General features: G+C 39.9%; 1 protein-coding gene across 2 annotated transcripts; it reads left to right on the top strand.

The window, feature by feature from the left end:
- Positions 1-2673: 2673 nt before the first annotated feature.
- Positions 2674-13793, top strand: LOC307125506 (myosin heavy chain, fast skeletal muscle-like). Of its 2 annotated transcripts, XM_079815377.1 has the most exons (41): positions 2674-2718; positions 2880-2918; positions 3425-3643; positions 3738-3881; positions 3966-4122; positions 4224-4251; positions 4359-4473; positions 4634-4726; positions 4804-4867; positions 4957-5055; positions 5139-5242; positions 5323-5461; positions 5600-5718; positions 5806-5955; positions 6040-6210; positions 6299-6599; positions 6697-6761; positions 6844-6931; positions 7024-7141; positions 7226-7349; positions 7454-7590; positions 7687-7942; positions 8034-8276; positions 8382-8558; positions 8639-8784; positions 8865-8955; positions 9061-9450; positions 9528-9654; positions 9770-9888; positions 10064-10260; positions 10344-10527; positions 10619-10784; positions 10876-11000; positions 11110-11418; positions 11536-11739; positions 12461-12586; positions 12678-12848; positions 13007-13111; positions 13201-13296; positions 13400-13531; positions 13668-13793. In XM_079815377.1, the coding sequence occupies exons 3-41, from the start codon at positions 3437-3439 to the stop codon at positions 13680-13682; spliced, it is 5802 nt and encodes a 1933-aa protein (XP_079671503.1). In that variant the 5' UTR covers positions 2674-2718; positions 2880-2918; positions 3425-3436; the 3' UTR covers positions 13683-13793. The 2 variants fall into 2 exon arrangements, with proteins under 2 accessions (XP_079671503.1, XP_079671504.1); XM_079815378.1 differs by having other exon boundaries at positions 2685-2918.
- Positions 13794-16833: the final 3040 nt, after the last annotated feature.

Below are 16833 nucleotides of genomic sequence, written 5' to 3'. Positions count from 1 at the left end.
TTTAATAATGTATAAGTGATATATAATTGTTCATGAAGGCTGGAAATGAAAATCACCTTATATTCAGGTGTGCAGAATTATTAGGCATGTTTTCTTTTACAGATAAATTGAGCCAAAAAAGATATTTAACTCAGACTGAAAAGTCAAAAAGTATTAAATGCCCACGAGAAGGATGCAATACTAATGCAATACTAGACATTGCAGTTAAGGCATGACCATTGGACAGTGAAATGCTCGTTGGGTCAGCAGGATCTGACAAAAACAGGTGGTGAAGAAAAGACACCTGTTAACTGCAAAAGATTTAAGAATTAAGGTGAAGAATTAAGGGTGAAACCATCAGGAAGCCTTTAGTCTCCAGCGCCACCATTTTCCAAAGCTGCAACCTACCTGGAGTCTCCAGAAGTGCAAGGTGTCAGGATCTCAGAGACTTCAGTTAGGTAAAGAATCCTAAAAAATGACCCCCACTAGATAAGAATCACAAGCTGAAGTGTTGTAAAATACATGAAGGTTTTTGTATAGGCTTTATGGACAGATAGGTTGAGAGTGACTCTTGAAGGACCAGCACCACATCCTCTAGTACCACTGTTTGAAGAATTCATCTTCCAGAATCTGGCAGTACGTTTTGGGAGTTCATTTTTAGTCCATCTCTGCAAAACGGACTTCAGGATGGACTAAAATTAACTCCCAAAACGTACTGCCAGATTCTGGAAGATGAATTCTTCAAACAGTGGTACTAGAGGATGTGGTGCTGGTCCTTCAAGAGTCATTCTCAACCTATAAAACCTATAAAGCCTATAAAAAACCTTCTTCATGAATTTTACAACACTTCAGCTTGTGATTCTTATCTAGTGGGGGTCATTTTTTAGGATTCTTTACCTAACTGAAGTCTCTGAGATCCTGACACCTTGCACTTCTGGAGACTCCAGGTAGGTTGCAGCTCTGGAAAATGGTGGCGCTGGAGACTAAAGGGTTCCTGATGGTTTCACCCTTAATTCTTCACCTTAATTCTTCATTCTTTTGCAGTTAACAGGTGTCTTTTCTTCACCACCTGTTGTTGTCAGATCCTGCTGACCCAACGAGCATTTCACTGTTCACTGGTCACGCCTTAACTGCAATGTCTAGTATTGCATTAGTATTGCATCCTTCTCATGGGCATTTAATACTTTTTGACTTTTCAGTCTGAGTTAAATCTCTTTTTTGGCTCAATTTATCTGTAAAAGAAAACATGCCTAATAATTCTGCACACCTGAATATAAGGTGTTTTTAATTTCCAGCCTTCATGAACAATTATATATCACTTATACATTATTAAATACTAAATAAATAGTAGTTATTAGGATTACTGTGGTTTGGAATTGGTCAAATGTGCCTGGAAAAAAAATATGATCAGAAAATCAACGTGCCTAATAATTCTGCACTCCCTGTAAATGTGTTTCAGGGAGTGAATTACAGTGTAAAGCATGACATTTCCTGTTGCCAGCAGGTGGCGCTATGACTAACTGAAAATTGGCATGTCTTCAGGCCAGAACTCTTATCAAGCATCTGAAGTTTGGGGCAGGTCGGACATTGTATGCCTGACTTACAACAGCTTCCTCTTTCATGGCGAAACATTGAATTTTGTCAGGCCGCCACGGACACGCCCTCTAGCGAAAACTCAAGATGTTCGCAATTTAACTTTGCCAAGGCCTATAGATTAGACTGACCAAATATGATGTTGATCTGAATAAATCTCTAGGAGTAGTTTGTTAAAGTACAACATCAGGAAATGGCAAAAACTGCAAAAATTATATATAAAATATCTCCCTTCCTGTTGGGTTTTCAGATTTTTCTCCACAGAGTTTTTTGTAGGTATTGGGTTATTAGATGTGTCTATCAAATTTCATACTTATATGTGAAACGTAGTGTGAACAGCACTTAATTGAAAATTTGTAGGTGGCGCTATCGAGCCATTTTGCCACACCTAATTATGAAACCCATATCACACGTACATATTCACCACTTCTGACGCGTGTGCAAAGTTTTATGTGTTTTCGAGCATGTTTAGGCCCTCGAAAATGTGATTCATTTCGGAAAAGAATAATAATAGACCGAGCATTTCCATTAGGGTCCTCACACCATCGGTGCTCAGGCCCTAATAAGTGCAAATTGTTGTATCACTGTTTTACCAAGTTTAAAGATGCCTAACATTAAAATATAGAAACACTGCAATACACAAAAATAAAAATGGAAACAGCAGTGTTCACGACAAAGCAAATGGAAAATCACTGAATCTTTCCCCTCATCGAGTAATATAATTTATCCATCCAAATCATAAAAAGCATCCGTCTGCTTAGGTATAAATAGACACTCTAGTACTCGTACACTGGGAGTGAACTATCATGGTATTTTTTTATGAGACAGTTTGGATGGCAATGTTCCAGTCAATCACTTATATGGGCTTGTCTGTTATAAAAAGCATTTGTCTTTGTGATAAATAATGTAGATATTAATTCAAATGTGGACACCTTATCAAACTATTGCATTGCATACCTATAGCTGATGTGTAAAAGGCTGTCATATCTGTGGATGACTGAGAATAGGTGTAGCTTCTTACCATAAATTGGGTCTCTAAATCTTATCCATTTATAGACTCTGCTTAGTGTGCAAATTGACCTCAATATAAGTACTGAGGGGGAGCACAGACAGTCTCATAGTAGCCTAGAGGAGATCCAGCTTGTGGTAAGTAGCTGAAATACTTTGTATTTGATGCTGTTTTATTTGTATGAGATCATACTAAGTGAACTGATATGACAGAAAAAAAAAAATATTGATATGTCTTTAAAAATATATTATTACCATATATGCCTAAATGCAGTTTGTTTAACTGAATTCCTTTACAGGGTTTGTTAAAATTTCATCTGGTCTCCAAGAGCAGAAAGGTAGGTGGTAGCAATACACTGCATTAAAGACATGATTGAAAATTAGCATGTTGTCAGATGCATGTAGACTCTATCTTATCATAGATCTGCTGGGTTTTTTTTGTTGTGTTTTTTTTATACATTCATTTTAAAAATGTTATTGTCTATGGGCAGTTTTGAAGTGGGACTCTTGAAACTTTTTACAAATATGTACACAGAACTCAAATCAAAAACAAGTCTTGGAAAAAAAATGCAGTTTAGTTTAATTCGTTTATGCCGTTTTTTATGTATTAGAATGTTCTGGAAAAATGCATATTGTGACAGAAGATTTAATCAGAGCTGCATAAATTAATGACACGTGTGTTTACACTTTTTTACGTTTTAATTGGCTTTTCACTTTAATATCCTATAAAGACCTTAACTACATGAGACCCTCTATGAATACTGTTTGTGGACAGTATGTTTGACTGTCAATAGTTATTTTATTGATTCAAAAAACATGTCAATGTTTATTTTCCAAATTTTAGTAAGCCGCCACCATGAGTACGGATGCAGAGATGGCTGTTTATGGCAAGGCTGCCATTTACCTTCGTAAGCCTGAGAAGGAGAGAATCGAGGCTCAGAACAAACCATTTGATGCCAAGTCTGCCTGCTATGTGGCTGATGTCAAAGAGTTGTACCTCAAGGGAACAATCAAGAGCAAAGACGGTGGCAAAGTCACAGTTGTTTTGCTTGATACTAAGGAGGTGGGTTTTAATTTTCAATTCCTGTAGATGCTCATTAAATGACTTATTACATTGTTTTCTTTTATATCTAATATCTAATTTATCTAATTTATAGGAAAGAGTTGCTAAGGAAGATGATGTTTACCCAATGAATCCTCCCAAGTATGACAAGATTGAGGACATGGCCATGATGACCCATCTCAATGAAGCCTCTGTGCTGTATAACCTCAAAGAGCGTTATGCTGCATGGATGATCTACGTACGTTCTGAAACAACTTAAAAATGCATTTTAGTTCATTTTGTCTGTGTTGTTCCAATCTGACCAAGTCTCTGCTCATTTCAGACCTACTCTGGACTCTTCTGTGCAACTGTGAACCCCTACAAGTGGCTCCCAGTGTATGATGCAGAAGTGGTGTCTGCCTACAGAGGCAAAAAGCGTATGGAGGCCCCACCCCACATCTTCTCTGTCTCTGACAATGCCTATCAGTTCATGCTGACTGGTAAGATTTGATTTATGAGATCTGAATTAAATGTAAGTTGATATTCACATTCATAGTTTTATAAAACAATTGCTTAAACATATTTACCTTTGAATTAACAGACAGAGAGAACCAGTCTGTCCTGATTACGTATGTATCAAGCCTTCAATTAGAGATGTTGAGATAATTTAAATGTTTCTCTTGTGGAACTTCCACATGTCTTATCATCTTCTGTCTTCTAATCTCTCATAAACCAGTGGAGAATCTGGTGCTGGAAAAACTGTTAACACCAAACGTGTCATCCAGTACTTTGCCACAATTGCCGTGGCAGGTGGTGACAAGAAGAAAGATCAGACTCCTGGCAAAATGCAGGTATGAGATATAAAACTATGTCATGTATATTTTAGTGAAAGATGTTACACTCGTCTCACAAACTATATGATATGTACATTTGTGAAATGACTGCAAACAGTCTTTAGACATGAAATGTAAAATAACAAAAAAAAAAAAAAAAAAACTTCAAACAACACAGGGCTCTCTTGAGGACCAGATCATTGCTGCCAACCCTCTGCTTGAGGCTTATGGTAATGCCAAGACTGTGAGAAATGACAACTCCTCTCGTTTTGTAAGTTAACCACTTTTTATTTACAATACAGTTGGTCAATTGTGTTTGATTTTTCTATACATTTTTTTTCCAAACAGGGTAAATTCATCAGAATTCACTTTGGTACATCTGGAAAACTGGCTAGTGCTGACATTGAAACATGTAGGTAGACAATTTTATTTGTCCATCCTGCACATATCTTTGTCTGTAACTCTTCAGATGATTGTGACTCAAATACATTCTCTCAACAGATCTGCTGGAGAAGTCTAGAGTGACATTCCAGCTACCAGATGAGAGAGGCTACCACATCTTCTACCAGATGATGACCAACCATAAGCCTGAGCTGATTGGTTGGAGCATATATTTTATTCAATGTTTAAATGCCAGATAGTATTGTAAGATACTCTTTAAAACAAATCTGTGTATTTTACAGAAATGACGCTCATCACAACCAACCCCTATGACTTCCCCATGTGCAGTCAGGGTCAGATCACAGTGGCCAGCATTGATGATAAAGAGGAGCTGGTTGCTACTGATGTGAGTCATTGCTGTTTGAATATTGACATACCGTATATTTATATATGGCAGATCCTAAAGCTCTTCTCTGTAATTTTCAGACTGCTATAGACATTCTGGGCTTTACTAATGAGGAGAAAATGGGCATCTACAAGTTCACTGGAGCTGTGCTTCATCATTGCAACATGAAGTTCAAGCAGAAGCAGCGTGAAGAGCAGGCTGAGCCTGATGGCACAGAGGGTGAGATTAAATAGCATTAAAGTGTGTCATAACATGCAGTCTATGAGAGATATGGTTTTTTTATTCTTAAACAAAAGGGTTGTTTTAGTTTTCAAGGCCAGAAAAGGACAGAGGATTTTGTAACTGTTTAAATTGCAGATGCTGACAAAATCGCCTACCTTCTGGGTTTGAACTCTGCTGATATGCTGAAGGCTTTGTGCTACCCCAGAGTCAAGGTCGGAAATGAGTTTGTGACAAAAGGCCAGACCGTGCCACAGGTATTTACTGACATATTTACAGCATGTCAACCTGAAAATCAAGAGTGCATCTGAAGTTCTTAATAAAATATCCACTGTATTCTACAGGTGTCCAACTCTGTTAGTGCCTTGGCCAAATCTATCTATGAGAGGATGTTCTTGTGGATGGTCGTTCGCATCAACCAGATGTTGGACACAAAACAACAAAGAAACTTCTTCATTGGTGTGCTGGATATTGCTGGCTTTGAGATCTTTGATGTAAGAATGATTATTTTATCTCCTTTTTAATGGCATATTGAGTGATATTCAGTAGTCAGAAAATGGTTATGTTTCTTCCTCCAGTTCAACAGCATGGAGCAGCTGTGCATCAACTTCACCAATGAAAAATTGCAACAGTTTTTCAACCACCACATGTTTGTGCTGGAACAAGAGGAGTACAAGAAGGAGGGCATTATTTGGGAGTTCATTGACTTCGGCATGGACTTGGCTGCTTGCATTGAGCTAATTGAGAAGGTTTTTACTGGTTTATAAACGTATTCATTTCCAATTTCCACGATCAAAATCTTAAAATTGTAATACTTAAACATTATTTTATAAACAGCCCATGGGTATCTTCTCCATCCTTGAAGAGGAGTGCATGTTCCCCAAGGCTTCAGACACTTCCTTCAAGAACAAGCTGTATGATCAGCATCTTGGCAAGAACAATGCTTTCCAGAAACCAAAGCCTGTCAAAGGCAAGGCTGAAGCCCACTTCTCCCTGGTTCACTACGCCGGAACTGTGGACTACAATGTTGCTGGCTGGTTGGACAAGAACAAGGATCCACTGAATGAGTCTGTTGTGCAGCTGTACCAGAAGTCTTCTGTCAAACTGCTGGCTACTCTCTACCCACCTGTTGTTGAGGGTAATGAAAAATAATTCAATTTAACTTAGATTCAGTTTTGCACTTTCTTTCTTGTTTTTGCATGTATACATGTTTCTTTGTATTCTTATCTCAATAGAGGCTGGTAAAAAGGGAGGCAAGAAGAAGGGTGGTTCCATGCAGACTGTGTCCTCCCAGTTCAGGGTATGTATATAGATAATATCACATCCATGTTTCTGTATTTGAGGAAAAAAAGACAATGCCAACCCTTTTCTATGCTCCACAGGAGAACTTGGGCAAACTCATGACCAACTTGAGGAGCACCCACCCTCACTTTGTGCGCTGCCTGATTCCTAATGAGTCCAAGACTCCAGGTAAAGTATTAAAAAGCTTACAGATATTCTGGCACTCAATATATATGATGAAGTTAATTTACCGTGTTCATGATGTAAACTGTTCCTTATAGGTCTCATGGAGAACTTCCTGGTTATCCACCAGCTGAGGTGTAATGGTGTACTGGAGGGTATCAGAATCTGCAGAAAGGGCTTCCCCAGCAGAATCCTCTATGCTGACTTCAAGCAGAGGTAAACGGGACCACATGAAAACACCATTTCCTGTAGGAGGTTCCTGATTAAAAGACATAAAGTATTTTCATATATTTTCCACAGATACAAGGTGCTAAATGCAAGTGTTATCCCAGAAGGACAGTTTATTGATAACAAGAAGGCCAGTGAGAAACTCCTGGGGTCCATTGACGTTAATCATGACGAGTACAAATTTGGACACACAAAGGTTCATATTTAGCTTTACAACTTTTAAAGTTTTGGTGATCATAATCATTTAACCTGTGCAGGTGAAATCAATATATTTTCATTTATTGTTTTATATCAATTCAGGTGTTCTTCAAAGCTGGTCTTCTGGGTACTCTTGAGGAGATGCGTGATGAGAAACTGGCTGCTCTGGTCACAATGACTCAGGCTCTCTGTCGTGGCTACGTGATGAGGAGGGAGTTTGTGAAGATGATGGAAAGGAGGTGAGTATTGTCATAAGTAAAGATGACATCAATAACAACTGTGCAAACGGTAAAAAATTAAAATGGTTATGTAATTTAATGATGAATTATTCACAGGGAGTCCATTTACACCATCCAATACAACATCCGCTCATTCATGAATGTCAAACACTGGCCTTGGATGAAGGTTTATTACAAGATTAAGCCTCTGCTGAAGAGTGCCGAGACTGAAAAGGAGCTGTCAAGCATGAAAGAGGACTTTGTAAAATGCAAAGAAGATCTGGCCAAGGCTGAAGCCAAAAAGAAGGAGCTTGAAGAGAAGATGGTATCACTGCTGCAAGAGAAAAATGATCTGCAGCTACAAGTAGCATCTGTGAGTATTTTTACTTGAATTAACTGAACTGTGGCTTCATTAAAATGAGCAATGTGGTTTCCAAGGATATAGCAAATTTTTTTCTTGACAGGAATCTGAGAATCTCTCAGATGCTGAGGAGAGGTGTGAGGGTCTGATCAAAAGCAAAATACAACTTGAAGCTAAACTCAAAGAGACAACTGAGAGACTGGAGGATGAGGAAGAAATCAATGCTGAACTGACAGCCAAGAAGAGGAAACTGGAGGATGAGTGCTCTGAGCTAAAGAAAGACATTGATGACCTGGAGCTCACCTTGGCTAAAGTGGAGAAGGAGAAACATGCCACTGAGAATAAGGTTGGAGATTGAGTTGGTTTAAGGTTGGACTTAATCTCTGTTTTATATTTTGATACAGAATATAAATGGTAAAATATAAGCTTATTTGGAACAAAAATCATACAGGTCAAGAACTTGACTGAGGAAATGGCAGCTCAGGACGAGAGCATTGCCAAGCTTACGAAGGAGAAGAAAGCCCTTCAAGAGGCACATCAGCAGACACTGGATGATCTTCAGGCTGAGGAGGACAAAGTCAACACCCTGACCAAATCCAAGACAAAACTTGAGCAGCAAGTTGATGACGTGAGTTGATTATGTTATGAATTAATCAAATTAACTGTGTTTTCTGCTGTGAACTTATTTTATTTATCATTGTCCTGTAGCTTGAGGGTTCCCTTGAACAAGAGAAGAAGCTCCGCATGGATCTTGAGAGAGCCAAGAGAAAGCTTGAAGGAGACCTGAAATTAGCCCAAGAGTCCATCATGGACCTGGAGAATGACAAACAGCAATCTGATGAGAAAATAAAAAAGTAATTAAACATGAAATCTTTGAAAACATTATTAAGTTGTGTTATTGTTTTACAAAACACTTATTGTTGAACACCCTCAGGAAAGACTTTGAAACTAGCCAGCTGCTTAGCAAGATAGAAGATGAACAATCTCTGGGTGCCCAACTCCAAAAGAAGATCAAGGAGCTTCAGGTTTGTTTTTGTTATTATTATTATTTTTGTTATTATTATTATTATTAAGATTATTATGATCAAATACAGATCACTGAAAATCTAATTAACTACTTTCCACCATAGGCTCGCATTGAGGAACTGGAGGAAGAGATCGAGGCTGAGCGCGCTGCCCGTGCCAAGGTTGAGAAGCAGAGGGCTGATCTCTCCAGGGAACTTGAGGAGATCAGTGAGAGGCTTGAGGAAGCGGGAGGAGCCACTGCTGCTCAGATCGAGATGAATAAGAAGCGTGAAGCTGAATTCCAGAAGCTGCGTCGTGATCTTGAAGAGTCCACCCTCCAACATGAAGCTACTGCTGCTGCCCTCCGCAAGAAGCAGGCAGACAGTGTGGCCGAGCTGGGAGAGCAAATCGACAACCTGCAGCGTGTGAAGCAGAAGCTTGAGAAAGAGAAGAGCGAATACAAAATGGAGATTGATGATCTTTCCAGCAACATGGAAGCTGTTGCCAAAGGAAAGGTTGGGAATTTTATGTCTAAAGAATATATATCCTGTGTTGAAGTTTTTCAAATATCTAATGACTTTTGTATTTGCAGGCTAATCTTGAAAAGATGTGCCGCGCACTTGAGGACCAATTTAGTGAAATAAAATCGAAGAGTGACGAGAGCATTCGCCAGATAAATGACCTCAGTGCTCAAAGAGCTAGACTTCAAACTGAAAATGGTAAGTTATGAAAATAATGAAGGAATTAATAGTATTCCAATAGTAATTGGGAAGAAAACAGTAATTATGAGAAGAAAACACACTAAATTCACACAGTGAATTTCAATCTATAAAGGTGAGTTTGGCCGTCAGCTGGAGGAGAAGGAGGCTTTGGTTTCGCAGCTCACCAGAGGCAAACAAGCTTTCACTCAGCAAATTGAAGAACTAAAGAGGCAGATTGAAGAGGAGGTTAAGGTAATATAACATAAGACAAAACAAAACAAACACACAATTTCTGCTTAATAGACAACAAAGCTAATGTAATACAAAAAGATAATATCACATTTTGTATTCCTCATGAGTAAGTGGCTTTGGATAAAAGTGTCTGCTAAAGGAATTAATGTAAATATTATATTTCTTTGTCTCTTAGGCTAAGAACGCACTGGCCCATGGTGTGCAATCAGCCCGTCATGACTGTGACCTGCTCCGTGAGCAGTTTGAGGAAGAGCAGGAGGCAAAGGCTGAGCTGCAGCGGGGAATGTCAAAGGCCAACAGTGAGGTTGCTCAGTGGAGAACTAAATATGAAACGGATGCTATCCAGCGCACTGAGGAGCTTGAAGAGTCCAAGTATGTATATTATTGTATAATATTCCCAATTCTCACAGCTATTTTATAGATTGGAATTCAAAATAATGTGTATTACATAACAGGAAGAAGCTGGCTCAGCGTCTGCAAGAGGCAGAGGAACAAATTGAGGCAGTGAACTCCAAATGCGCATCTCTGGAGAAGACCAAACAAAGACTCCAGGGTGAGGTGGAGGACCTCATGATTGATGTGGAGAGAGCCAATGGTTTGGCTGCTAACCTTGACAAGAAACAGAGAAACTTTGACAAGGTAAACTTTGACCCTTTCAATAGCATGGCCAGAATGGGCTTTGTTAAATAGGTTACATACAAAAGCTGACCATGAAATATCTCTACCAAAGGTCCTAGCAGAATGGAAGCAGAAATATGAGGAAGGTCAGGCAGAGCTGGAAGGTGCCCAGAAAGAGGCTCGTTCACTCAGCACTGAACTGTTCAAGATGAAGAACTCCTATGAGGAGACTCTGGATCAACTGGAGACCCTCAAGAGAGAGAACAAGAATCTGCAGCGTAAGATTCAATGTTGGACTGTGTTAAATGTGTAGTGGTTCACAATATATATATGATCATATATATGATAATTTATTTTTGTAACTTTTAGAGGAGATTTCAGATCTGACAGAGCAGTTAGGTGAGACTGGAAAGAGCATCCATGAACTGGAAAAGGCCAAGAAGACAGTGGAGACTGAGAAGTCAGAGATTCAGACTGCCCTGGAGGAGGCTGAAGTGAGTATCTGGAGAATAATATGTCATTCTAGCTTGAACCATTTCACTGTGTTGTTAAATGCTATTTTAATTCTGAAATTACTTTTTGTTTTACAATTATTTTTCATAGGGTACACTGGAGCATGAGGAGTCCAAAATTCTTCGTGTCCAGCTTGAGCTGAACCAGATCAAAAGTGAGATTGACAGGAAGCTTGCAGAGAAGGATGAGGAGATGGAGCAGATCAAGAGGAACAGCCAGAGAGTCATTGAATCCATGCAGGGCACTCTGGACTCTGAAGTCAGGAGCAGGAATGATGCCCTGAGAATCAAGAAGAAGATGGAGGGAGATCTTAATGAGATGGAGATTCAGCTGAGCCACGCCAATCGCCAGGCTGCTGAGGCCCAGAAACAGCTCAGGAACGTTCAAGGACAACTCAAGGTATATGACATCTGTTCAGCTTTGGGATGTATTAGTATGTTTGTTTAATCTAACCTGTGTAAAGAATTAGCCAAAGGAAAGCACATTGAAAACTTGTAAATCTATTGTTATGTTCAGGATGCCCAACTGCACCTTGATGATGCCCAGAGAGGACAGGAAGACATGAAGGAGCAAGTGGCCATGGTGGAGCGCAGAAACACTCTGATGCAGTCTGAGATTGAGGAGCTGAGAGTTGCTCTGGAGCAGACAGAGAGAGGCCGCAAAGTGGCTGAACAAGAGTTGGTGGACGCCAGTGAGCGTGTTGGGCTGCTGCACTCTCAGGTAAGGGCATTTTGTTTCTTATAATTAGGGATGCGCTGATCGATCGGCCATAATAATTGGCTGATAATCCATTCTATGACTCAATCGGTAGTCACTAAATTTGGCCCATTTCACTAACCGATTGCAATTTTTTCGACATAATACCGTAAAATTACCTGCAGATGCACATGTAAACATTATACAGATGAGGTGTTTGTTCCACGTTCTGCTTTGTAACTTTGCAAAATATTAGTAAACCATAGTAAATCACACATCTTTATTTAGAGCAGGGTGTCTCGATTCAAATGAGCCCCCACATAACATTTTTTTAAAATCCTCACGAAGTAACATGACATGCTGCTTGGCTAAAGCTATAGGACTTCCAGGATCCGACCGTGTCGCGATCATGACAGTGTTTAAACAACAACATTTTAAAGTTCAACCATTGGAAACTGGATCTCGGTTATGATGGGTAGGGACGATGTGTCGAAGACCAAAACGCACACTGTTTTACAGCTGGAGGGCACTTGGATTGGTTTGATCGCTCAAATTGACAGGAGATTTACTGTGCCATAGAATCGGAGTGCACAGCTGAAACCGTGCTGGAAGATCATCACTCATCATTCAGGATATTATTACTTGTTTCTTATTCTAAAAATCCTGATCAGAACATTCGTACTTACAATGAAGGAAATTGAGACCATCCTTCAAAATGTTCAAATTTTTGTTTTTAATTTTGTAGAACACAAGTCTCCTGAACAGCAAGAAGAAGCTTGAGGCTGACCTTGTTCATGTCCAGAGTGAAGTTGATGACACTGTACAGGAAGCCAGAAATGCAGAGGAGAAGGCCAAGAAGGCCATCACTGATGTGAGTAACAGAAGCTACCAAATGTTCCACAAGACACTTGTGTGCTTGAAAAATTTAATAAATCTAATAACTTTCTGTATTAATGCAAAAGGCTGCAATGATGGCAGAAGAGCTCAAGAAAGAGCAGGACACCAGTGCTCACCTTGAGAGGATGAAGAAGAATCTGGAGGTCACAGTGAAGGACCTGCAGCACCGTCTGGATGAGGCTGAGAATCTGGCCATGAAGGGAGGAAAAAAACAACTCCAGAAGTTGGAGAGCAGGGTGAGAACTTAATAAAGGATCACAACAAACATGATTTTAGGGGAACATTTACAGAAGATGTTTCTCCTAAAATTAAAGCATTATCTTGTTTTCCCAAAGTAGCTTAAAGGCACTAACTATACTTGAACTTGTCTGAGATCTTTATTGTGCTATAAAAGGTCCGTGAGCTTGAGGCTGAAGTTGACGCAGAGCAGAGACGTGGAGCTGATGCTGTTAAGGGTGTCCGCAAATATGAGAGGAGAGTGAAAGAACTCTCTTATCAGGTATGACCATGCCCGACAACGTCCATTGAGTCATCCATACATGCATTTATAGTCAAATATTTAGAATAAATATATGACATTGTTTTTAGACTGAGGAGGATAAGAAAAACATCAACAGACTTCAGGATCTGGTTGATAAGCTGCAGCTGAAGGTTAAAGCCTACAAGAGGCAGTCTGAGGAGGCAGTATGTAATATTTATTTTTACACATTGATAATTAATGATTTACTGGTGAGATTTCACTGCTGCTCCACAGCTTATTTAATATGGTGAAAATGGTACTCTTTAGGAGGAGCAAGCCAACACTCACCTGTCCAAGTTGAGGAAGGTACAGCATGAGCTGGAAGAGGCTGAGGAGCGTGCTGACATTGCTGAGTCTCAGGTCAACAAGCTCAGAGCCAAGAGCCGAGATGCTGGAAAGGTCAGTTTCATAATACCAGAGTCTGTACTCAGTAGATGCCTTCTCACATTTACAGACACATATATAGTATTCAGCTTATGCTTGAAAATGTACTGATTATTTACATGACTTATGAATGTGCTTAATTTTGTCTTAGGCCAAAGAAGAGTGAAAGCCTCAAACCTGAAGGGAGCCTCTACTTAAGTCATATAATATGATTGTTCTGTAGGATTACTTTTAAAATTCCTTTTGAAATAAACATGTGTTTATCCTGTGCAAACATTTGTTTTGGAGTGATCTTTAGAGGTAGCCTGACATCGTCATACTCAATTCTAGTCAGAATATGAGTCTGATACTGCTGCGTTGGGCTGTGATTATGGGGCGTGTTTCAACCAAACCAGGAAAGACCTCAATTGGATAGACCTACAACCAATGAGAGCAACGGAGCGACGCATAACGTTAGTTATCAAACGTCAACAGAACTCAACTGCACTGTGTTGCCATGTCCGCGGGTTGAAGCGACCCCAATTATGTGATATACAGACCCAGGAATTCGATTTTTAGTTGCCAGCCCTGCCAACATAACACATATTTTACCCCCCAAATGCCTTTTTTCACGGAGAACCATCAAAGTTGTTCACTAAGCTTGCGTTTAAATGTCAAATTTAAAAACACCAATGAAATATGACAACAACTGTCTCATAAATTTTGTTTCTAAATGCTCAAATCTTAACAACCCACATATTGCGCAGTCCTTAGCATCAGATACAGAAATCCTTGCATGCAGAGCCCCAACGGAGGAGAGTTCCAAAGGTCCAGGAGAATTGAGGGTCGTGAAGCCGCAGCCAAGACTAACCTAGAAAAAGGGGTTCTCTGGAAGACTTGATCAGATAAAAAGAGATTGTTTCATGATGGTTAGTATCAATGGTCAAGCATAAAGGAACTGTTCTGAACTTGATTATTCCCGACACTATCGGTCTGCCATCTAGGGCTTCAACCTTCCAGAACGAAGAGCGAGTCTCATAGGGGATACACATTTTATTAGCCAAGTTAATGTCCATAAAGTTATACGCTGCAATGGAATCCAAAAATGCTTTCAAAGTCACTGTCTTCTCATTGATGTCCCCACAAGTAAGAGATGCTGAAAGCAGGAGGAGTGTCAAACTGAGCAGTTCCACTCGCTAAGGACCCCACTCCCTTTAGTGAGCTTTGCCTTTTACCACTAACTCAGGGCAAGAAGAGTGCAAGTGGTTAGAGCCACTACAATAGAAACACCGACCTTCTCTCATGGGTCTTTCTCTCTCCTTAGGTGAAAGGCGGGTCATACCCAGCTGCATAGGTTCTTCCTCTCTCTGTTGAGTTAAATGGGAAACTTCTGGGGCATTGGGGGATGATAACATGGGACAGCCAAAGTTATGAGTTCCTCCAAATTTGTACCCCAATCTCTACTGGCTAATTCATCCTTAACCCCTTCAGAAAGGCCACGATAGAAGGTTGAACTGAGCACCTCTATATCCCACTTAATCTCAGAAGCCAAAGAACGGAACTCAATGGCATAGTCGGGCACAGATTGATGCCCCTGATGTAGGTCTAACAGTCTCCTTGCCGCCTCACGGCCACTGACTGGATGGTCAAACACTTGTTGAATAGTCTCTGTGAACAATTTTAGATCAGAGCAGAAAGGGGACTGTTGTCTCCAGAGGGTTGAGGCCCAATCCAGTGCACGATCACACAACAAGGAGATAATGTATGCAATCTTAGCCCTCTCAGAAGCAAAGGTTGAGCGCAACACTTCCAGACGCAGGCTATCGCAGTGTCGACAGTCAGATAGGCCGTTAAGTGCGGCCTGAGCATGCTGAATGCCTAAACATAGCACGCACCTGTCATGAGTGTCTCCTCCTACGATAAACCTGTCGATAAAGCCATCTCCTGTAGCTCATCGTGTCCACTTAAGAGGAGTGAAACTGCTCTGAAAATGGTAGCAATGAACACGAGAATTAGCTTTCCAACGGCCACAGAAAGATCCGCTTCTTGAAAGAATGAAATCTGGTGATATGACGCCTAGCACGCTGATATGAATACGTGACGTATTATGGGGGTGGTGCCAAGCGTCACTGGCCAATCAATTGGCGTGATGGTATAAGGGCTTCAGACATTCGTCACACCGAAGGTGTTCCCATAGCGAAGGTTCGCAGCATTAAGTGAACCTATGAAATGGAACAAGGCGATATATTTGTACTTAATGTAAATGGCATCCAGTAAACATTTTCTGAGAGGACCCACCCACATTTTTTTTTTCCTTCCGACGGCCATGCCTTAAACGCTCGTTTTTTTGGTTAGACAGCTGATAAAAACTTAGTTCTGGGTTTTTAGCTAGCTGTACACCTTGTTACATAGCAGCTTTTAGACATTGTTCTGTTTTTTGTTATGATTCAGATCATCAGGATCAAGTCAGTTAGAAATACCTAGGGTTCACTCAAAGCAAGTAGATTCTGCTTTTAGCTATTATGCCAGCCAGAAAATTTCCAGATGTGTTCCAACTGTAGTCACATCTGTTTAGCTGTGCATTTACTGAATGAGCACTGTGCCACTGTACGTCCGTCTGATTTGCTCTTATCTATGTATCATCTTTTTATTATTTTACTTATTTTTTTATAACTATTTTAATTTAACATTTGTTTTTTAATAAACCTTTTTTTATTTTTGATACATGATATTTCTATTTCTTATGCATCTGATGATCTATATATCATAATTGTATTCTTTTTAATTCTCTTTACAACTGTATATTTCTATTTCTTATGCATCTGTTGATCTATATATCATCATTTTATTTTTTTTTATTCTCTTTACAACTGTTTTAATTATCCTTGTTTTTATTTTTTTGGTTAAGATTTGTTTTTTGTGGTTAAGGCTGTCTGGTCGGAACAAAATTGGGAAGTGAGACGGGGAGTGAGTTTTAGGGCTGTCGGACTGGAAGAGATAGGGTAAGGAGAGCGGAAGAGCCTCACTTCGATAGGAGTGAGGATTAATTATACTAAGTATTTTATTGGAAAACATAAGGGTATGAGAAGTCACTGATAGCACGCCACGTTACTACGGGTAACGGTTAACGTGTTTGCATACAGCGCAAGATATGTGTCTAATACAGGGGGGCTCATTGGGGGTCATTGGTGTAGCACTACCCCTACAGGGGCACGTCCCTGGATCTGTGATCTGTGTGAAACCTGCTCCATCTCTTCCATTTCAGACAGGGCCGCCCCGAATCAGTTATAGTATTTAGCCTTTAGACTAGTGTGGAGCCCTGAATTTAGTTATTTTTA

Source organism: Gobio gobio (genome assembly GCF_949357685.1).
Source record: "Gobio gobio genome assembly, chromosome: 4".
NCBI classification, from domain to species: Eukaryota; Metazoa; Chordata; class Actinopteri; order Cypriniformes; family Gobionidae; genus Gobio; species Gobio gobio.
This window is presented reverse-complemented; position numbering and strand designations above follow the sequence as displayed.

Bases quoted from the DNA above. Each gene is read 5' to 3' on its own strand.
- LOC307125506 (XM_079815377.1), top strand. From the start codon at position 3,437: ATGAGTACGGATGCAGAGATGGCTGTTTATGGCAAGGCTGCCATTTAC. The intron at 3,882-3,965 runs GTACGTTCTGAA...TGCTCATTTCAG, and splicing joins ATGCTGCATGGATGATCTAC to ACCTACTCTGGACTCTTCTG. The intron at 5,056-5,138 runs GTTGGAGCATAT...TGTATTTTACAG, and splicing joins CCATAAGCCTGAGCTGATTG to AAATGACGCTCATCACAACC.